This window comes from Tauraco erythrolophus, chromosome 6 (assembly GCF_009769465.1).
Source record: "Tauraco erythrolophus isolate bTauEry1 chromosome 6, bTauEry1.pri, whole genome shotgun sequence".
In the NCBI taxonomy this organism is placed as follows: Eukaryota; Metazoa; Chordata; class Aves; order Musophagiformes; family Musophagidae; genus Tauraco; species Tauraco erythrolophus.
Window position 1 is genome coordinate 15,714,980 of NC_141470.1, and position 23,597 is coordinate 15,738,576.

The window sequence follows — 23,597 nt, forward strand, 5'->3', positions numbered from 1 at the left end:
TGCCATACACTTAATTTACTTTCTTTTACCCTTTAATCACTTGCATAGGTTTTTTTAGGGGTTTTTACTACCCCTGCATGTGTCATGGTTTGATGTGGAGGGGGGGTGGTTCTGGTGGCAGGAGAGGGATTTTGCTCCCTGCGACCTCCCCGGTTTTGGAACCGGGTTAGGCTTAGTTCTGGCCACCAGATCAGACTGCCATCCCCCTCGGGGTTGAGCCAATAGGGCGCCTCTGCGAATTGCCCTATTTAAGTCAGGACAAAGGAACCGGAAAAGGTGCTTCGCCCAGGATCGAGCAGAGAAGGGAGGAGGGCACTACCCCCGCTCCTTGGCTCCCGGCCGGGCGGCTGCCTGCGTCAGGCCGGCGCCGCCCACGGAGAATGGCGGCGGCGGAGCCAGCTGGGGAACTCGGGGGCACCCCACTCCCGGGGTGCCCACTGGGCTGAGTTCACCTGGAGAGGACTGAGATCTGAGAGAAACAGCTGCATCGACACCAGGTCAGTGAGGATGGAGCGGGAGGAGGTGTGCCGGAGCCGAGTTTCCCCTGCGGCTGATGGTGAGATAGCAGGCGGCCCCCCTGCAACCAGGACGGCCTCGGTGGAGCAGAGACCCACTCGCAGCCCGTGGGGAGAAGATGCCTGAGCCTGAGGATGGTCGTGTTGGGACGCACGACAAGGCAGAGAGGCATCTGGAGTCTGTGTGACGACCCACGCCGGAGTGAGTGGCTACAGCTCCCTAAGTACCCGAGACTGTGGTAAAGCCCACACCGGAGCAATCTGTGGGGAAGGATTGTTTCCAGTGGGCTGGACTCAAGCTGGAGAAGTTTGTGGATTTTTCCTCGTGGGTAGGGGATCCATTGGAGCAGGGGAAAAGGGTGTAAGGACTCCTTCTCCTTTAAGAAAGAAGCAGCAGTAACAGCACGGAATGAACTGACCTGCACTCCCCCAGTCCCTGCCCCCTGTGCTGCTGGGGGGAGGAGGTAGAGCCGGGAGGAAAAGGAAAGGGGTGGGGGGGAAGGTGTCGGTTTTAAGATCTGGTTTTGTTTCTTTCTGTCCTCTCGAGTAATCGGTTTTTTGTTTCCCTTTGTCCTTCTAAGTAATCATTAATAAACTCTTTTGCTTTGAGAAAGCCCTGTCTGTTTTGCCCAGGACCATGGTTGGTGGGTGCTCCCTCTGTTCTTGTCTCAACCCTCAGTCCCTTTGGTTTTTTTTTCTCTCCTCTCTACTTTACTGGAGGAGAGACTGTGTGAGTTTTAGTTGCTGGATCAGCCTAAAACCACGACAGCATATTAGGCAAATACATAGTTCTGCCTGGTGTAATACAAGCCCAGGTTTGGTACTATTACAATTCAATACATACCAGCTTTCAGATGAAGACAGAAATGCACAGCAAAAAGAAGCTGAGCATGTCTAGTAGCCAATTTCCTTTAACCTAAGTCCTTAGCAGCGTTATGCACAATTCATCACTACACAGCCTGAACATAATCTTTAATGAAATAAAATACATTTTCAGTTAACTCATGGGCTAAGATTTATGAAGACAGCAACGTGAGTGAGATTCAGGTATTCAATTCATATTAGTTCTGATAGGAATTGAGTATCTATAGGGAAAAAAAGTCACAAGCATTCATGCACTGTTTTGAATACACATTTGCTACCATTGCCTTTGTTAATTATGGTAGGAGGCACTGCCACCCATAATTAGACATCATATCTAGGGCTTACAACATCTGCATAATGATGCAGTTGCTGCAGCTGTCCCATACTTCTTAAACCGCCTTGGTTATAGCAGGCCAAGGCCTGCTGTAAATAGCATTCTTCAGACTTGCTCTGCTAGAGAGAGCTCTGCTATTCAGCCATTTCTTCTAACTGCATCTCATAAGCGGCACTTGGCATCCATATATTCTTCATTAATTGGGTATTTGGTTCTATGCAGCTTTTTTAAATTATTTAAGTATTTCAGAAAATGTTGAGAGTTATAACCTATACACTCCTATCACTACAGAAAAGGCTTAGTAAAATGGGACTTTAACTACAATGGAACAGAGCACAGAGTAGACAAGGCCTAGAAATGCAAAAACTAACAAGAAATTTAAAAAGACCTGTACTTCTCCCATCACTTCCCAATCCATTCAGCAAAAGAACAAAAGCTTCTTACCAATTTTCCCCTGAACAAGAAGAAAACAATACAAACAAAAAACCCGAGAAGAGGAATGCAGCTGATTTGAGCATCTAATCCTGTCCAGTAACAAAATGCTCCTTTCTTCTCGTAGGCCCCCTGCAGCTCCCTCCCACAAAGTGGCTCTCCTCCTCAACCTGTTGTAGGTCACAATTTCTGTCTCTGTTTGGCCTCACCTGTTGCCCAAGTTACAGTCACACATGTAGAAATCAAACTCAACAATGAGGAACTGGTCAAGATAATTTAAACATGTAAGAAATAAAACCTTTGCTGAGAAAAACCTTCATTCCATTCCATAAAGGCTCAAAAACCCCACAGTGGTCTTTCAGGTAATACCTTTTCTGCAAAAAGGCCAACAATTTTTTTTTTTTTTTCAAATTCTCATCACCCAGAAAAATCCAACCAGGGTCACCACAAGCTATGCATATTCACTTGCTGGGAATTAGACACTAATGCACTTTCCAACATCAACCAGAAAAAAGCACCACAGTATCCCTATGGAAAGCACATTACATGCAAGCAAAATTACACATATTCTACACGCAATGAGAAAGATAGATACCTGTTAGAAACTAAGATTGGATTCCAACTTCAGAATTATTTGGATGCCAGTTTTGGCCATGTAAATCATAAGAAAGTGGTGTAAATTTAGAATAAACCTTAAAACCAAGAATAAAGAAGCCAAGGTATATTTTTTAAACACATCTTGGCAAAGAAACACTTGGGTGATGGTCAAAGGTTTCCCTACATGTTGTGGGCTTAAATCCCACTCCCCCTCTCCCCTAAGCTTGCCCTTGTCTCTACAGATGTTCACAAACCTTGTGAACATTTAAGATCAAGTTCTTTTTAGTGAAGACAGACAAACGGAGTCTTTGGACCATGACTTCAGACCACTTGCTACAGCAGGTCAAGAGAGAGTGCAGATAATTCCATGGCTTACCTTTTCTAGACTCACACCTGTTCTTTTAACAAGTGCTTGGAGTCTTGCAATGGTCTCATTTTCCTTTAGCAGCTCATAGGAATTCAAAGGTGATCCCGCTATGTTCCCATTTCTTTTATCAGAAACCAGGTCACATGCTCTGAGGCTCTTCATCTTGGAGGCACTTTCACTGCAGTGAAGGTTTCCCTCAGGTGGAATTCCAAAAGCCATTAGTATCTCTGAAATTTCCTGAACAAACTCAAGTTTATTTGGGAACTGGGGTAAGTCCTCTGGCAGCTCGACGAAATGGTTGTCTACATCCACGAAGCACAGGTTAGCCTGGGATTTAATTTAGAACAGGATACCATTATAATATCACTAAGCACAAGGGTCACATTTTATTCATCTTTGGGTTCTGTGCCTATTAAAAGATTCAAATACATTTGCATTCGTTTGGTTATTTTGTAAAACAGACTTGCCCCAGTCGTAACTGAAATGGTTGGTTGGCTTTGAAGAAAGCAGCACAAGGCCAACATTTCCAGGTCTTCCTAGGAGGTAACTAAGAAAGAAGACTCTAAAGTTGTTCATTAGGTACAAAAGAGATTGTAGCATATATTAGGTACAGATGTGTGAATTTTTTCATTCACATACAGCTAGATTTTAACTACTGGATATTTGCAACAGTATTTTATACACGTGCATACGTAACCAGGCGACTGCCTGTGGCTCAAATTATCAGTTCACTCTAAGAGATTTGGTGAATTCTATTCTAAAAGGTGTACTGATATTGCAGAAGCTGCAATAAAGTCACCTTCTCTTTTTTTGTAAGCAGCTTGAGAACCTAAGCAATTCCTTGAATGAGATTAGAAGTTTGTTTCCAAGAGGAAAAATTAAATGAACTAGTTTCAATTCTGTTTTCCTGTTCTGATCTCTATCTCAGTTACCATTAAAAAAAGATAAAGACCAAAAAAAAAAAAAAAAAAAGAAAGAAAGAAAGAAAAACCACCTATGTGGCTTCCACAGCAACATCAAAAGAAGCTATGCATCTTTCAAGGATTTCCCTTACACTATATATGGAGGGTGGAGGTGGGGGGTGTACCCTTTTGGCTTCTGCATTGCAAACTCTGTATCAAACAGTTTCCTAACATTATGTAATTATGTACTTCACAGCAAGAACCCCATTCAGGTGTGAAATCTGCTTGGAAAGTTAAGCACACAGAAGAAACTGCTTTTCTGTAGAAGCATTTCAATTTTTCTTCAATGTAGAATTAACGAGGACTGTCACTTCGCCTTCCCTATAAAAAAATCCCTTCACCCAGATTATGGGATATTTTCAACCTAGCTTCATCACATTATTCTAAGAGACACACCTGAACTCAGGTTTCACTACAGCTTTGCAGCAAAAATATATATCAAGTGACGAGAGCTAACAGATATCCAGTTATTTCTTATGATTCAGAGAGTGCAGAAGGATGGAAGCACTCTCACAATTTAACAGGAAAGAAAGAATTGGAAGAGGTTAACCTCTTACTGAATGAATGATGGATGATCCCACAAATCAGAGCAATGTACACAAGCAGAGAAGCAGCAGTAAGGACAAGGCAGTTCTGGTAGGACTTTGCTGTGGAACTGATCATAGGTAGACCAGGATAAGCTGTGCCTGACAAGACCCCTTCATTTAAGTAAACTGATGTGAAAACACACATTTAATACTTGTGACAGATTTAGCTCTCTTGGCACTTCTACAGAACAGAGTTAGGAGGTCAATTCTCCTTAAAACACAAATATCTGTTGTGTTTGATTTCTTGAACTTTGACACTGAAACTTAAAAAAACATTGCAATTCTTAAAGCAGAACTCTACTCAACATATTATACTAGATTGGCCCAGAACTTTACATGAAAAATTCCAATTTATGCTCTGCTACAATATTATCCATAGTCACAAAGGTAAGTAGAAGAATTCCAGTTCTCCATTTCCTGATGTTTTAACATTTTAATATTCGTATTTCTTATGCTCAAAGGAATGCATATGAAACAGTTTAGTAGCTCTTGTATAGATCCTTTACTGTAAATTAAAATCGCATATTGAATTAGGTGTTGCAAAAGGATCCAAGGCCAATAAATAGAACTAAGACCTTGATTCTGAAACAGCTTCTGGTGCACCCTAGAAAACTTTTTCTTTTTTAAATAGGGCAGGTGTCATTGTTTACATTTCCCCAGTATCAACATTACTCAAACACAGTCAGTGTTGTGTGTGCCTACCTAGCAAGGCGGCTCCGACGGCAGGCTAGGGATGCAGGCAGAGTGCATCTGCTTCTTGTTCAAAGAGACATTCAGCAGAAAGGGACACTATGTACGCAAGAACTCCCATGTTTCAAGTAAGCACCTGAATTTAAGGACTTCAAGACCCCCACTACACACATGGTTCTGTGATGATTAGAAGTCAAGCCAGCTAATATTTATCAGGAACACTGTAAGCACTTCAAGACATGAGAGAAATAAAGCCTTGAAACTAGGCGCAATGCCTGCCAGTCAGTGCTGAGGGAAGAACAAAAAACATTTAATTCGTCACAAGCTGTCTGAGAAATGTCAAGACAGACTCATTAAGAAACTCTTCAAGCAGTTTAATTGCATTTCTTCCTTTTTAAACTCTCTTTAATTGATGCCATTCAAGTTTCCTTCTTTTTCGAATTATCTTACCTTAGCAGAGATTCTGCAGAAAACATCACTCTTGGTTAAGCTTGGCTGTATCTAAAAAGTGCTTGGCCAAAGAATATCCAAATGTTAACCTTACCAATGCAGAGATTCTAGTCTTCACACTGAAAATAAACTCCTTGCCAATGAAGAAAAAGCCAAATTCAAGGCTTGCTAAAATTGATTATAAATATCTAGGCTCACCTGGCTAATTCTTCCAACACTTAAACATTCTTTCTGGAGAGTTTCTCTTTAAAAGCAGCACACATAGTTTAAACACTCCAAGCCATTAACAATGACTGCTTATCATGCAACTTACTATTACATTTCTTAGAATTTGCCCTTCATAGAAGCATAAAAAAAAAAAAATGTTAGTGTGTAGCAATATTGTAAAGAGTGTGAACAGTATTTCTGGGGACACTCTATGCTTATTCAGTGGCTGTTTAATAACCCTTAAGTTAGAGGACTACCTAGAGCAGCATAAGCAAAGGAAATTCAGTAGATGGCTTTAGCCTCTCATAATTTAGAGAGACTGAGGTCATCCCCAGAAACTGCATAAGCACTTCCAAAAAGGTCATGTTCCCCAGGGAACAGAAATGGCAGACACCTCACTTCACAAGCGCTTCAAGAGGTATCAAAACGACATTTTTCTGTAAAAATGAAATCCCAAGTAAATAAACCGCCAATAACAGACACCAAAACAGTAAGTCTCACAATGCTGGTACACTATAAACCCAACAGAAAGGAATATCAGTAAGGATAGAGCGGTTCCCACCTTCGATTTATTTTAAAAAGCAAGAGGAATTAAATGGCATTTATTTTTTATGAAATAATGGCCATCCAAAGCATTTTGCACGCTAGGAACTGAGCAAGTACGCAAAGTAGAAAAATACAGGAGCTCTTTGATCACAAAGTTTTTGTTATTTTGTTTCTAGAGACAACAGAGTTGAATGAGCTGTACCTAGCTGACAGCCCTGTACGTACGCCTCTATGATACAACAATCAACTTTTTATATATATAAAATTAATACTATATAAAAACAAGATACTTAGCAACGTGTAAGTAGAAATACAATTGAAAGAGCATCCTTAAGTTAGTTGCTTGGTATTTCAGGTTTCTAGAACAGTCAAATATTCTGTTATTTGTTGCTGGTTTATGACCAAAAGAAAATCTCAAATAGTTACATACCACTTCAATAGCAGATTGTTACAAGAAAGGACACATAACATCATCACACAATAAAATGATTCGCCTGAGACACTACACTAAAGAACAAGGGTGTCACATCTTAATTTAAAAACTTGTCTTTCCCATAAACTTTTATCATCACAAATAATAGGGGCTTCAGGTGAAAATCTTACAAACCTTAGAAATACGGATGACAAGTGAGTCAATGTTCATGTATCTGATGCCAAAGTCTGGTCCCCTGAGGTCAACAGCAGAACTTTCCATTGGCTCAGTGGGGCCTGGACTACACCCATCAATTCCAAAGCCAGAGGACAATTGCAATTCTTTAGTTTGACCACAAGTACAATAAGGTCCAAATCCCCACAGATCTAGCAATGCCTGCATCAAGTCCACATCCATCCTTTCAGCTCTGCTCAAAAATGTAGAAGGAAATGATCTAGGTTCTGCTAAAAGGACATCTAAGAAGGAAATAATATTCACTAATAATGAGTAAGCTCCTCACCCCACTGGCATCCGAAAGAGAAAATACACTTTATTTTAAACATTAATATGTAATTACATGATATGCAAATAGATGCATACAACAATATAGAACAATTAATTCTGACAGCACCATCACCACTACTTAAATTCTCTGTGCAGCACAGGTGCTCAAACTATAGGTAACACACAGGTTTTCACATCCCCTCCTAGACACTCAGATTGAAACATGGTTTTGAGTTAAGGTTTCTGCTTGAATACAACATTGAAAAACTAAAAACCATTCATCTACACTATTTCTACAGCATGTATCACCTTTCTGCATCAGGTCTCAACCTTGCAAATAACCACTCGCTTCATTTAGCACACAGAAAACACGGGTATGCAAATTCATACACACACAGCTGGCTTGTGGAACGTGTGTTTACAGTGGTCCTAAATTCTAAAGGATGCTCCTTTGCCATTCCTGTAAGCCAACGGTGACCTTGTGCATTTATCCTCAGCACAACTGTTCTTCATGCCAACCCAGAATTTGTGACTGAGAACAACTTACAGCTGCAGCTTTTAGAAACATGAATTTAACTACTCAAGTGGCTGTTTAACACTGAAGTACAGGAAAACATAAAAACTGAAGTCGGTCAATAAATTTGCAGTATTATCAAGGATCTATCACACCAGCAGATAGCCTGAGAATGCATACAAAGCAGTAATTATCTTTCAAAATAATTATCTTGGTCAGTCTGGTCTAAACATGTTGGCATCAAGTGGAAAAAGGCTTGTCAAGAGATATTGCTTATCTTCTAAACCCACATACAAAACCAAAACCTCACAGAATTTGTTAAGATTCAGCATTGAATAACATCTTTTTCATGGTGGTTGAAATAAGAATACTGAGAACATATATCTGTCTTATATTAGCAGAGAACTGTATTTTAGCTTTTAAAATGTTTTAATTTTTCTAAAAGAAAAAGCTATTGTCCAAGACCCTTGAGATCACTTCATTAAAAACAAGCTTTTTTAATAAGATACTACTTTTGTTTGATTTAACCAGTGCTGGAAGACTCAGTGTTGCTTATTTTCACTCAAAATAATTTCAATTTCCACCATTCTCCTGCATTACAGAGTGGCAAGATGCACATGCAAATCCAGTAGCAAGAAACGGCCCAGATTAACTTGCTTGTTAAAAATATATTGCTATAGCACTGCAAAAGTTTCTTTAAAAGGAAATTCAAAGACACATCAAAAAAACAATCTTACTTTAGTGCTCGCTAGGTTTATCATCTGCAAGAAAGCTAGTTTAACCACTTTTTTGGATCAATTTTACTGATAAACAAACCACACTTTTGCCAGCACATCTGAAACAGCTACATGTTCTTCCCTTCCCCTTTGACTTTTGCAGCACCTTATTCTAGCACCGCTTCTCCCGTGGCCCCCCTTTCTCTTCTGGGTTCCTTACAAGCCTCTGACGCAGCCATCAGTGAAACCACAAGGATGTTCATGCGTACAGAAAGGGCCCTGAGCAAAGCAGCAATGCATATCAGAACAAGCTTAACTTTAAGTGCACTGTATCACTGACATGTACAAGAAACTCAACCCTACAGTAAGCTTCAAGTCTTTTTTACCATTTCACTGGGCCACAGAGAACTAGGTCTTCATGTCATTCGCGAACTCCAATGAACTTTCCATCAGGCACTGCTTTGTGATGTACCCAAGGGATAGTCTGAACTTGAATTTTGTACTAATGAAATTACTTTGTTGAAGATTTTAATCATCATCTGACAAAGCATCAACTTGTAGGATTCAGCTGGGTTTCCATGCTCCCATGGTAAAGCACTCCTTTAAAGCACCAGATGTGATCAAAATATGGGAGATTGCCACCACAAGCAAACCAAAACAAGCCTATGGCATATGCGTGCTAGATTTAAACCAAACTTGACCGAGCTAAGACAGATAGTATTCTCACATATAGCCTAAAACGCTTTGAGCAAGACAAACTAGGTTTTTTTTAAACTTCATTACAAAACCACAATCAAGAAGTCTCCAGTGACACTGGGGCATCCATCCTATGCTAGATAGCAATATTACATTCTTCCACAATGCCCTTCAACTGAGAACTACTAACTAGACTTTCTGTCAAAGCTCACTTCTTTGGCCCTCGTCCAAATATAGATATTGATTTCTTTAACGGCTGCTGTCACACGCATCCAGGTAAATAGATTAGCAACAGAGATGCAGTTTATGCAGTTTCAAGACAAAGAAAAAAAATATTTTCTGCAGAACTTGGAATAAATTACAATATAGGACAGCTCTTTATATACTCTTTGCAATGAGGAAAATTCTGATACTTACTATATTTATGAATCAGGAGCATAGAGACAGGACTTGGAAATTAAGTTCCTCATATAACCCTGATGATTTCATAAAGCATAATATACCTTTCAAACCTGAGAGACGTTAAGCAACGTTAAATATTAATATCTCTTTTGTTACTGATTATAAATTTATCTTTATTGAAGTACAAATAATACAATCCGTATGCCCTCTTCTACTATTCTACTTGTTTTATGCATGTTCCTTGTCAGTTTCTATGTCAGGAATTGAGTGTAGAGCTTCTTTGGCTCTTTAAGTCAAGTGTATCTGAAAGCCTAATCATAAAGCAAAGTAGTTTTGAGGTGAACCTGTAGTCTTCAGTTCTAAATATATGAAAGCTGACTGATTAAATTATTAATATCAGAAATACTGATACTGACCAATAGTTTCACTTAGTAAGACCACCATGCTTCAAATTCTGCTTTACATTTTAAAATGGTACATTTACTTCTCTTTGCAACGGCATATTTTTTTTTAAATAAACCCTCTACAATGAGAATCTCAACAATAGCGAGCTCTTGTTCTTCCCAATCTACTTTGCCTCTCAGATAAGCAAATCTATTGCTATAGGATAACTTCTTAGTCACCTTTCGAAGTCTCTAGCACACATTTAAGTCCATTTCTTTTCCATAGCTACGTTCCCAGCCTGCAGTGCTAATGACTCGAACAGTTCATAAGAAACATTACTCAGCAGTGACTACCAAGGGGATTTCTCAGACTAAGTCACACTCATCTGTGCAAAGTTTTACAAATTCACTCTTTCAATAAAAGAAAGAGAAAAGCTGAAGCTTCAGAAGGACAAGGTTAAGTCCTGCAGTAAATTCCATCACATGGGCATGTTGCTGCTGCTGCTATCTCAGTCCTGTGTGTCCTCTCCTCCTTGCTCTCCCAGACAATTCTGATCTCTGTGAGATACTATCAAAAAATCTACTCCTCCACCTTTGTAAAAGTCTATCTGTAAAATAAAATGCAAACTGAGATGCCAGATTATTTTAATACTACTTTGATTTCATTTTTAACATCTAAAAATATATCAAATACCTTACTTTAAACCTCCAAAGTAAGCTGATAAATATCTTCAAAACCATTTATTTTTTAAATAATAGAAATATCTATTTGAAATTAAAATACGTTTACTTAGTTGGAAGTACTACAGTGATTTTAAAATGAGGAAATTCTTTACAAAAGGAGGACAGTCTTTTAGAAGCTTGTTATAACAGCAAAAACATCCATGGTGCATATTAACATGCATATTCCTACATGCATTTTACTTCATCAGCTATTCTCTCTAAAAGTATACTAACCATACTAATTAGGCATGTCAGTAAATCCAAAATTTTGTGAAAATGCAGTAAACCAAAGCAATAGATTGTTTTCATGGCAAGAACATACATGATTCTGTTACTAATTATGCCAGTGCAAAAAAAAAAAAAAAAGAGAGGAAGAAAAGAAAGAAATCAAGATATTAAATACTTTAGTTTTCATAGAAAAAGTAACACAGTCTGAAGAGAAATTTTCCTTTGAACTTGCCAGGAGAAACAAATGAAAACTATCAGCATATGGATTTGAGAAAAAGAGCAATGTTGGCATGGTGACCAGACTGGAGGTTCACAAAAATATCTTGTCTTAAACTTCACATAGGTTTTTAAGAAGTTTTTTTGTGTCAAGCTATGTTACAGCACTGCCTGATAATGAAAATAAAACACACCACCACAAAACCCTCTGCCTGCCACACTTCTGCTTTCTTAGTAATATAAACGATAATAGAAGAAAACAGACAAGCACAGAAAATGGCAGAGATTAGAGAATCCTACCAGTGCCTACTAATCAGGTGCTTCCCATGGTTTGCCCAGTCCCTCCTCCGCAAAATTACACCTACAAGTCAGCAGACTCTAGCAGGAGCCAGGGCTGTGCTCTTCCGCAGCTAATAACTCTGCAAGGACTCACTTCCCACAGGGCTATCTGCTAGATGTGGCCAGCTTCTTGACAACACTCAGAGAGTTGCAGTCAACAGTTCGATGTCCAAATGGAGGCCAGTGATGAGTGGCATTCCTCAGGGGTCAGTATTGGGGCTGATGCTGTTTAACATCTTTGCTGGTGACATGGACAGTGGGATCGAGTGCACCCTCAGCGAGTTTGCAGATGACACCAAGCTGTGTGATGTGGTCAACACACTGGAGGGAAGGGATGCCATCCAGAGGGACCTTGACAGACTGGAGAGATGGGCCTGTGAGAACCTCATGAAGTTCAACATGGCCAAGTGCAAGGTCCTGCACATGGGTCGGGGCAATCCCAAGCACAAGTACAGGCTGGGCGGAGAATGGATTAGAGAGCAGACCCGAGGAGAAGGACTTGGGAGTGCTGGTGGATGAGAAGCTCAACATGAGCCGGCAATGTGCACTTGCAGACCAGAAAGCCAACCGTATCCTGGGCTGCATCAAAAGAAGCGTGGCCAGCAGGTCGAGGGAGGTGATTCTGCCCCTCTACTCTGCTCTCGTGAGACCCTACCTGGAATACTGCATTCAGCTCTGGAGTCCCCAACACAAGAACATGAAGCTGTTGGAATGAGTCCAGAGGAGGGCCACGAAGATGATCCGAGGGCTGGAGCATCTCTCCTATGAAGACAGGCTGAGAGAGTTGGGGCTGTTCAGCCTGGAGAAGAGCATGCTCTGGGGAGACCTTCCAGTACCTAAAGGGGGCCTACAGGAAAGCTGGAGAGGGCCTTTTTGCAAGGGCATGTAGTGATAGGACAAGGGGCAATGGCTTTAAACTGAAAGAGGGGAGATTAGATATAAGGAAGAAATTTCTTATAATTAGAGTGGTAAAACACTGAAACAGGTTGCCCAGAGAAGTTATGACTGCCCCATCCCTGGAAGTGTTCAAGGCCAAGTTGGATGAGGCTTTGAGCAACCTGACCTAGTGGAAGGTGTCCCTGCCCATGGCAGGGGGGTTGGAACTAGATGATCTTTAAGGTCCCTTTCAGTCCAAACCATTCTATGATTCTATAACAGCCAGCCAGACCATACTGCAACACTCAGCATTTTCTATATACAAGAGCAAATAAAGCATTCAATGGTGCTTGATTAAAGTCATTCAGATGACTGATGGAATTGCCTCACGAGCCAGCCAGGCGCCAGCCACCTGACATACTTCCCATGGGTGGTTACCGGCTCCTGCAGATATTTCCTTTGCTACCTCAGGTAGTTTTGAACCCCTCTTGGTCCCCTGATCCTCACGACCAGCTCTCAAACTCTCTCGAGGTGTCCCTAAAAAGAGCATTTGCGAACGGTGGGATAAAGTAAATAAAAACAATGTCGAAGAAGTTTGAATTTAGTCCCAGCCCCATGTACGAGTTGCAGGACCTTTACAGACTGTTTGCTTCTCCTTTATACAGTGGTTGGTGTTAACAGAGCCTCACTACAAGACTTCCTAAGCACTATCCCAGTCAGCACCAGTTTGCTCAAGTAGATGCTAACATTTAACTGCAGACTGAAGTATGCATTCTAGAAGAAAATTTGAAACAGTTTTGGTGCAGACACCTGACAGGCTGGGTCCATGTAAGACAAGCCCAACTCAGAAATGCAGTGTGGGAAAACCCAGGAAAATCCTGCACAGCCAGGAACCGGCCTAAGCACAGTTCAGTGCTGAAGCCAGCCAAGCTTTGCTCACTCGGCACCACACAGCAGCAGTTGTATGGCCTTTTGGCCACAGTTGGTGAATTCACACTGCACTTTTTTGCGTTTCCTAGCAGTACAGGACTAAGCTTTGCAGCACAAAAAGGTTCTTTCTGTAACACTACTGCATCAATACCTCTAAAATTACAGTTTAATTTTATCAGAGCATACCATTTCCAAAACAGGGGGTTATTTATCCATTTCATCAGATTTTCTCAAGCATCTCCAAAAAATAAAGAGCTGCATCAAAACCAGAGCAAGAACTTCACAATGGCTTTTACAGCTAGCACTAGTGTTTTGGTTCATTCCTCACTTCCTTCATGGTCACGTACAGTATTTAATCAATCGAGACGAGCTCCTCTCACCTCTTGAGGAAGTTCCAGCTTAGACCTGTCATCCAGCCCATTAGAGTGCAAGCCCATGAGGTAAGGAACAGGAGCGTCTAGAAAATGAAGGAGGGATGCTGGAAGGATAGGAACATACACATGCTGCCACTGAAATGGAAACATTAGTGCTGTGATGGTCTCTGCCACAGTCATCAGTCTCTGATAATCTGAAAAAGATTAAGAAAAAAAAATTTCTTTCACAAACATTTTAAAGTAAATTAATCTAAGTTAAAGAAATGAGAGCTTGCTTTAAAACAGAAACCACAAAACCCAGTACTGGCTGAGCAGCATCTTAATGAAAGCCCAGACTTGCACACTCAAGCACATTTTGCTGAAACAACAAAGGGAGCTCAACGCAAAGTAGGTCATTCTACAAGCAAATTGAGTCTTAGCATCCGTTAAGTCACCCTCTGCTACCTATACCAGGGTCACCAGGAACACCCGTTTGAGTATGGAAGCAGTATTGTAATCAGCTAAGAAACACATGGGAAATAATTTCTCTTCTCTGTGCTTATGGCTTTCTATGGAATCCTTGGATGAAACCCAAGGCATCTGGTATCTCTCAGATAAACATTTTTTTTAAGAGTGTTTAAATGTCTATAAAGCACGCTGTATAGTAGCCAACCCAACAGTGCAACTGAAATAACTGTGTAGAAAAGAAAAAGGATCAGCTTTGTTTATCCTTTGCAATGTATGACCCACATCTCAGTTCAACGTAAAAACAACTCAGCTCCTGCTGAATTTAACAGTGGTGCTAAACGCACCTGTGCAAGACGCATACCAAAAGATCTTTTTATTCAGCAGCTGGTGGCTAAAGCAGTTAACATTGCAGTATGCTGGGCCAAAACCTCGCCCTCCTCTCTTATACTACAGAATCATCTTGAATGGTATTTCATATCTATGCACTGTAACAGAGGAGGCAACATCAGATAAGCTCTGAGCCTGGTCTAATAAAACTGCTGAAACATTCAGAATGCTTTCGAGCTGCCAGGCTGGAAAGAGTTTAGAATAAGCTTACAAGACTAAGATGATTCCACCCTTCAGTCAAGCTATAATGATACTGCAACTATATCTAATTGCAGTCAGGAAAGCAGGGGGGAACAGGAACAAGGGAAAAAATCGGTACCCTTCATCTTTGTGTTGGGGCACAGGGTACGCACATCTTCTAACACGTTCATAAAACTACAAACACTATGAAATTGGAAAAGATACTTGAATGCACAGGTTCAGGTGCTGAAATTTCTAAAGCTGTTTGCAGAGTGCAGATGAAAACTGGAAAAAAGAATGTTTGTTCTAAACAAAAGCTCTGGAGAAAAATTCATCTTAACCGTGCACTTTCTAAGGTTATGGCTGTAATCCTATCCTTTAGCCATCCTCCACACAGGCTTCAGATAGCAGAAGACAGAGGGCCAAGAAATTCAGTTCCTGGCATTCATGACCAATCTGGTTTGAAGTCAAAGTAGCAGAGTTTGGGGTGTGCAGAGAGATCCACAACTCGAGAAGAACTCAGCATAGGTTTTGCTAACATCAGCCATAATTCTCCAACCCAGGTTTTTGATTTTCCTTTTCAGATCAAGCTCTGCTGGTGGAAAAAGGTTACTGCACGCAGCTACCTGTCACTGCCTCACAGTAGATCTGCTGTGACTGAAGGAGCCCTCAATCAAAACAAACCAGACAGAATAGCGTAGTTTAAAGTTTTTGCCAAAAGCTTACTTGGACTGAAACACATTAGGGAAAAATCAATGAACACCACTAGCAGCACTCCTCTACTCTACCCGGACACCAGTTTCTGCCTACACAGTTACTTACTGGTTTGCAGCTTTAATCACAGCCTGACTGTAAAAAGGTGATGAATTAATGATAAGCTTTGGGAAGAAGAATCTATTCCATACCCTATTTTCTTCAGCTTTAAAAGAAACTTTAAATGAAGCCATAGATACACAAACATTCCAGATGGCTCGTATTCAGCTTGTTTATTTGAAAGAACAAGTCTCAGAATAGAAACAGTGTTTTCCTACTACACAAAACCCCCTGTCTAATCCTGCTGGCTAATTTAAATACAACTTCTCTCTCCGTCATTAAGCTAACTTTAGCATTAGCCTTTCGAATTAATTGCAAAGTAACATCAATAATTCAGAACTTTTATCCACTCAGCAGCTACCTCCCGCAACCAAGTTATCTGCAAATGCAGCTCTCGGATCCTGGATATCCACATAGCTTAAGCCATTCCCAAGTATTTGGCCTGCACTGTCACAACCTGCAAGTAACAATAACTACATTCTGCAGGCTTTATGCGCGTCAGGAGCTGTTGGCAAAAGGCAAGGATGAAGGCAAGAAGCCTGCAAACATAAGCCAAAATAACTTAAATATTTATTTTCTTAAGTTATACCTATCCTGAGAGGGTATGGAGTTTGTTTTAAAAAAGAAGAAAGCAGCACACTTCTAATACCAAAGCATCACATGAGATTTCAAAATAATAATAACAAAATTTAAAAGAGGGAAGAAGCACTTCAGTAGTGGTCCTGCTCTTGCTTTTGAAACCAGAATATGCTTATTCTGGTGCAAGTGACACACAGTCTTTTGGCCTTGTATTGTACAAGAGCACTGGTAGAGAAAAAGTTACATACCACTAGCGCACTATTCGTTTGGAAAGTACTTAACCGACCGCTGTGCAAGCAAAAGAAAATCCGCTACTTCTTAACACGGCCACTTAAGAACACAGAAAAAGGCTGATTTATTCTCTAACCAATTACTGCAGGTAAAACACATTATTCCTTAAAGCACATATGAGAAGTTGTTCACACTAGTATTTATCTATACCTAATATATTCAGACATTTTTATTGATCTGTAAAAGGCAAGTGTCCTGGGTTGGGCTGGGAAAGGGCTGACTTTTTTTTTTTTTTTCCTTTTCGCGGGAAGCTGAAAGGGACAGGGTTCAGGCAGCTGACCCAGCCTGGCCAGTGGTAGCTCAGCTGCCGGCTGGGCTAAAGTACGACGCGGAACAGCTGCCATGCCACTGCCCGGCCGCCCCTGCCTTGGGCAAGCCACGCTCCTGGCGCTGGGGCTGTTGCTGCTGGTGGGCCCGGCACAGCCCATCTCCTTCCAGCTGCGGGGCAAGGCACAGAAGTGCCTGCGGGAGGAGATCCATCGCAACACGCTGGTGACACCCCGCCGGGCTCCTCCATCGCACCTTCCGCCAACCTCACGATAACTGACTCAGCTGGGCACATCCTGTATGCCACGGAGGATGCCACTAAGGGCAAGTTTGCCTTCACCACTGAAGACTATTCTATGTTAGAGGCCTGCTTAGCGAGCAAGCTTCCTATGGGAACAGGAAGGATGCTGGACCAGCTTGTGATTCTGGATATGAAGCATGGAGTTGAAGCAAAGAACTATGAGGAGATTGCAAAAGTGGAGAAGTTGAAGCCTCCAGAAGTAGAATTGAGGCACCTGGAAGATCCTTCAGAGTCCATTGTTAACGACTTTGCCTATATGAAGAAACGAGAAGAGGAGACGAGGGACACGAATGAGTCAACAAACACCCGGGTTCTGTACTTCAGCATTTTCTCCATCTGCTGTCTCATCAGACTGGCCACCAGGCAGGTTTTCTACCTGCGTCACTTCTTCAAGGCCAAGAAACTGAGCAAGTCCTCCTCCCCCTCCTCTCCGACCCAGATGGACACCGCTGGGACTCAGCCATGGCCCCCTGGAGCCGTCTCACAGATGATACCCGCTGACTGGAGCCTTTCTGCAGGAACTTGGACCCTAAAAGGGGAGGGGAGCCTAAACATTGGAAGCAACGGAGGACTTGTGAAATCCTGTTGAATGTTGACGGTGGGGAGGTTGTGATAGGTTTGGGGATTCCTGGGACAGTGATTAAAAAAAAAAAAAGATGTTTCCATGACAGCTTCAGCAAGTTTCTGTGCTGTCTGTTCTCCTTTTATAATCTTGGCTTGATGATGTCTCCCATCTGTCTGCAACTGTAGTGTTACTCTGAGCCACTTGACCCTGCTGAGCTCTTCAGGTGCCATGCAGCTAGCATCGGGGCAGAGCAGGGGATTCCCTGTTCTCACCAGCTGGGATCTAAGCCTCATGCAAACGGAGGTGTGTGCAAAGCAATAGGATTCATCATTCCCGCAGGGCCTGAGGATAGAGGGAGGTCCAAGGTTTGGTCCCAGTCGTGGACCTCTGTGTTTCTCCCTGTGGGTGCTGGTGTCTTTGTGCTGATAGGTTAGGGCACTTGAGTGAGTGTACAGTAGTTCAGCCTAGAGGAAGGGAAGCCTTGGAAGGAGGGCTTGGGAATGAGTTTGAGCTTGGAAAGGAGAAACCTGCTTTGCTCAAATAAGCTGTCAAGCCTTGATCCTGCCCTTGCTCCACATGTTTGTCTTGGATTTGCCTGTCGTGTTCTGAAACAATGCAGCAGTTTTCCTGAAAGCCTTGATCAGTGATAGCCTTTTGTGCAGGCAGGAGGCCTCAGTCAGATACAGTCACAGAGCAAATAGGAACAGGTTATTTCAGGAAACTTGGTTTTACATTGAGCAGGAGACTTTTCTCATCTAACAGTGTAGCGTTTATCCAGCAGACAGCTGGCTGAACCTCATTTTCTGAGACCTCAAAGCAAGGTGGGCTGCTGCTCTTGTGAAGCATGAGGGCCTGTACCCTGCATTGAGGTCTGAGGGTGCATTTCAGGTTGGCAGAGGAGTTGGAAGAATGTGGCTGAACTCAGAAAAGCAGTACAGGGTAGGAATAGGCTAATTCTACATCTAGAGGAGTCCGAACTGTGCCCTCAGCAGAATTGTTATTCTGCTATGCGAAACTACAGAGAGAGCAAGTGACTTCTCATCATTTCTCAGCCATCCAGATGACACAATGTTAAATGAGCCAGGCTGGGAAAAAACAGGCAGGTTAACTTCTTGGATTTACCTGCTGCTGTTTTTAGGCAGTGATTAAAATCCTTTCACCTTTTCTGCAGCCCTTCAGAGCAAATGGTTCAGCAGCAGAGCATTGTGGTGTCATGTGCCTGACACTTCTGGCTAGGGAAGGGGCTGTCATAGCCCTAGGCCCAGCCTACCATTTTGAAAAAAGCATGGTTTTACAATTTCTGACCTGAATCTGATCTATTTCTGGGAAGAAAATGGTTGTTCAGGGTGAGGCAATGGGAAAGAAGATGAAAAGATGACCTCCTGTCATCTAAATACCTTAATACTTTGCCTCCCTTTTGTCACTGCGAAGTTCTTGGAGTCGTTAGTTCCAATGGCAAGTGCTTAGATTGCCTAAAATTTGTTTCTTTTTTGATAAAAGCCATATTAGGAACCCAAGTCCACTCCTCTGCCCTTGCATCCATTTTATCCTCATAGGTTTTTGAGAGCTGTTACAGTGCAGAACGGCAGTGATGCCACAGGACTGAATTACAGAAGTCATTTGAAGGTAGTTTTAGGTCCTACAGTTTGAAGCCTGTAGATCTGTTAAGGTTTTACTTTTGGTTTTATATAACTTGAAAAGACAGTACAAGAAAGGGGCTTTTCCAGTCTTGTCTGTTTTGATGTCCTCTCCCTGTCCTTATCTGAGTACAAAGATATTTTTATCTTAAAAATGGTGGCAGGGCCTTAAGTTCCCCAGGTGACTGTTACACTGTGATTGTTCTGGTGTTGCGTTTTGTCGTTCACTGTACTGGTATGGTTACTGTGGAGCAGTTGTGGAGGACTGAAGTGGATTTACCTGTAACGACTGGTTGGGGGATTTTTGTCAACTTTCTCAAACAAAATTTCTTCGGGGAAAAACAACGACAACAAAAAGTTAACCCTTTCCCAGCCCAACTGAGGACACAAGTAAATCCAGGAAAAAGAAGAATTGAGAGATCTTGGGGCTGGAAAGATAGGAGCAGGATGGGAAGAAGGTGGCAGCTGTAAGAACCAGGACTTTGCCTCTCCATTCTCACATTCTACCAGAGAGAAGTCTATAAAGTGCCTACAGAAATTCTCTGACTTGGCCAAATTTAAAACCCTGATCACATTCTGGAATATTTTTTCCTTCTGATCTTCCTACTTCATGGATCACAATGAAATACTGTTGCATTTGTCAAGGAAGAAAGTTGCCTGTACAATGGAGAACCATTACTACAGACAAGTTTGGAGATCTTCAGAAAGTACATGGATAAACCAGAAAGATGAGCTACTTGCTAGGATTAAGCTTCTATTTAACCTGAAGCAGAACAGAAGGAAAAAAAATATATTTACACAGTCTCTATGGACAGGTAGCATGCAATGCAGTTGAGCCACCAGAATAAAGCACTGCCTGGAGAGTTTGCTTTAAACACGCCTGTTCATGGCAGAAAGCATGATGTAAAAGAAACATTTTCAATAAATTTTTCTGAGCACAGGCATTCAGTATGCGAGACTGCTTAGAGAAAATATACATTTCTTGAACTGAGCCTTTTATTTCAAAAAACCTGTAACTGCAGTAAGAGAGAACTGTGGTTAGTAGAAGCAGTGGATCAAAGTACTTCCTATTTGTGTTCACTTCTGTGTCTGAAAGGCTGATTAAAGATGCCTGCATCAAGCAGAAAGTTTTCTAAATCACTGGAGGTATACGAAGAAAACGTCCTAGGTAAAGATTAGAGTTGGGCAACATGGAACTAATATTGCAAAGAAATAAAACTAGTACTTTAAATATCCAGAGTGTACATCAGTTTAAGCAAGCAAAAGAAAGATGGGGAGAAGTGATTCAAAACCAAAGCAAAGCAGAAAAAAACCCCCAAACTTTATTTGTACTCAAATAAAGCAACTACCACAGTCTGTGGCAGTGATGTATTATATTTCTCCTTTTATTGCTTTTAGCTATTTAGAAAATCTCCTCCAAGCAGATTTCACAGCTGTCTTAACTCAGTGCACACTCTTCAGAAGAGCTCTAGGTGCTCTACAGAGATAAGGAATAAGTCTATTTCGCAGATACAAGAGCAACACAAATTGCAGGAATGCAAACCAGCTCGTGCAGCACGATGTGGTGAGGGCACTACTGAAGGCCTCCTTCAGCACCACTGTCTCCTTGCCAGAGTTCCTCAGCACTCGCTCAGCACTAGGAGCAGCTTCAGATTCTTCACTGTCGTATAGGCACCTGCACTCCTCTAACACTTTCCTAAATGGGAGACAATTCACTCAAAAGAACAATCAAGTCAAAGACTTAATTCCCTGCATTTGGCTTACACTGATGCAAAACATATAGCCTGCACCAATACAGTGTGACAAAAGAAGAATTTTCAGAAGTATAAAGTCAGAAATGTGTCAAAGGAACCTTAAAGAAAAACACATTTGCTGCCAAGTGAAGTTACTCCCATTCCAAGGACTGACTGCAACTTAAGATGCCAAAATTTGTTTCAGAAAGGATTGCATCTGGCAGTAAAGTCCTCCAAGAGTTTTGGGTTGTTTTTTTTTTTTAAAAAAAAGTAAATCTTAGAAGCAAACCCTCTGATCCTGACATGTAGTTCTAAATCTACATCCACCCAATGAGTATCGCAATCTCATCTGACCTACGAGAATGAGAAATGATCTCAACCACCTCAATTGTCACAGGTTTGAGCACCAAGAGATTTAACTAACCTAAAGGATATCTAAAAAAACCCTAAGATTTATATTCTGAAGGACAACCTAGACCTCATACTACTGCATGTGCAAGAACATGAGCAAGCTCTTTAAAAAGTTCAAGCAATTTCTGATTCCGCTTAGAACTGAGTGCAACATCACCTGTATCTACATTCAACATTCCTTGTTTTACAAACAGCAAAAAATCCATGTTAATCAATCATAACAAAGAAAGAGTAAAATATTAGGAGCATATTCCAGTTAAAAAAATAAAACACGCACAAAACCCTCCTCCACAAAAACCTAAACAAATCAAAACAAAGCAAAAGAAGGAAACCGGTAAGTAAAGGTAGAGACAATCAGAACCTCAGTCAGAAATTCCATTTTCCTACTGGTATCATCTTTTTAAGCACAGCAAGCAATCACTTTACTAAAATATTTTTCTAATTCACTGCCATGTAGAAGAAAATAGAATAATGTAGTTAGAAAAGACAAAAACGAAAATTACAGGAAGAAAAAGTTGAGTTTCTAGAACTTCAAAATACTTCACACTCCCATTTCAAGTAACATGAAAATAAACTACATGTATATTAAAAGCATTTTGGAAAAGCCTTCACCTTCGCTGTTGGCAATGCCGGCAAGTACGTAGTAACTTCTGTTATTAACTCACTAGGAGCTCTGAAAGTATTCTGAGTCAGTATTAGCAAACTGCACCAAAGGTTGGGTTTTTTTTAAGAAAAAACAGCAAGTTAAAAAAAAAATAGTGTCAGAGATTAGATCCTTCAGAAATTACTTAAGAGAAGCTACATTTCAAAAAAATATGGCTACTGTTACTCTGTTACTGAGAAGGCTCTATCACAGGTAGTTCACCAAAACTGAGGGCCAACAGGCAGCAAACGAAAAACTAATTCTTTTTCTACTGAAAGAAGACTTTTCAGCCAGAAACTATAGGTGAGATCTTAATAGAGACAGACAAGACACTCCTGTAAGGTGCAGCACAGCCTAACTCAGCCAAAGCTCGGGGTGAGCTGAGGGAACAGTGGACAGAAACTGTCATGAAGATCCAGGCGCAGGGGCCTGCAGCTGCATGGATCCCCTTGGATTCCATACGTCTGTGCATGCAAACAAGAAACTCAAGTGTTCCAGAGCTATTTTAAGCTTCTTTAATTAGCTACTGATCAGACACTTGGAAAGTGGCCAAGAAAGAAAGCTGAACCTATTAATATGACTTGGAAAGAAAACCTAGAATACTAGTCCGGGAGCAAGCCGAGTTCCAGCTCAGGGAAAAAGAGCACTTACAACATGATGGCCTGAAAAGAGATCAGGGAATGCTGTTCCAATACAGCGACACACGTGTTGCTTTCCTTGCCGTGCTTCCAACCGCTTAAGCGTCTGCGGATCTCAAACACAACTATGGCCAACTGGACTGCATTCCCTTCAGATGGAAGAGCTGATGTTTGAACCTTCCTCTGGAGCGATACAGATATCCCCATAGACAAACTCTCCCTAAATCCCAAACATATAAATGCCTAATCCATTTCCGGAAAAACTACATAAGAAATGTGTCTGCTAGGCAAGTATTTCTAGATTTTCTATGAGTAATAAGCAATTTGCTCTTTAAATTCAAGAGAGTAACCACTATCGAGTACAATAAGGTTTCCTGACTGGGTTTAAACTACTACATAGTTTTCGTCTGATAGTTACTAGTGTTTATACAATGCAACAATTGTGACATAACGCCCTGCTGCCATTATACACTTTTAACCATCTTGACTATACACACAAAATCCATCTCTGGCTTTAGACTACGCACACGTCTCAACACACAAACATCTGTATTTCATGCTTGGAGAATATTGCTAATAACTTCAGGTTGTATTTTATAAATAGTTACCATTTATAGCCTACATATTTCAGTGACAGCTTAATGAAAGAAAATACCGAAAACAGATTTCAGTTACACCATGGACTATCCCCGGATTTGTCTTGGGGTCTTCTAGGCGTCTTTACCATTACTATAACACACTGCTCAAAATGCAATCCATCACTTTAAACCACACCATTGTAGATGGGTGGGTCTGGACTAACGTTAGCCAGCCTGGGATAAAAAAAGTGTAGAAAATTATC

General features: G+C 41.2%; 1 protein-coding gene and 1 pseudogene across 4 annotated transcripts in view; one reads left to right on the forward strand and one right to left on the reverse strand.

Annotated features, from left to right (window-relative positions):
* Window positions 1–23,597, reverse strand: part of DENND5A (DENN domain containing 5A) — a 75,112-nt gene that overhangs the window by 27,321 nt on the left and 24,194 nt on the right. For all 4 annotated transcript variants that reach the window (XM_086612698.1, XM_086612697.1, XM_086612696.1 and 1 more), the window contains 2 exons: window positions 13,871–14,058; window positions 3,119–3,436 (listed from right to left, as the gene is read on the reverse strand). In XM_086612698.1, the coding sequence (XP_086468824.1) occupies window positions 3,119–3,436; window positions 13,871–14,058 (506 nt within the window). The remainder of the gene's footprint in view (window positions 1–3,118; window positions 3,437–13,870; window positions 14,059–23,597) is intronic.
* LOC147528525 (transmembrane emp24 domain-containing protein 10 pseudogene) lies at window positions 16,904–17,718 on the forward strand (annotated as a pseudogene).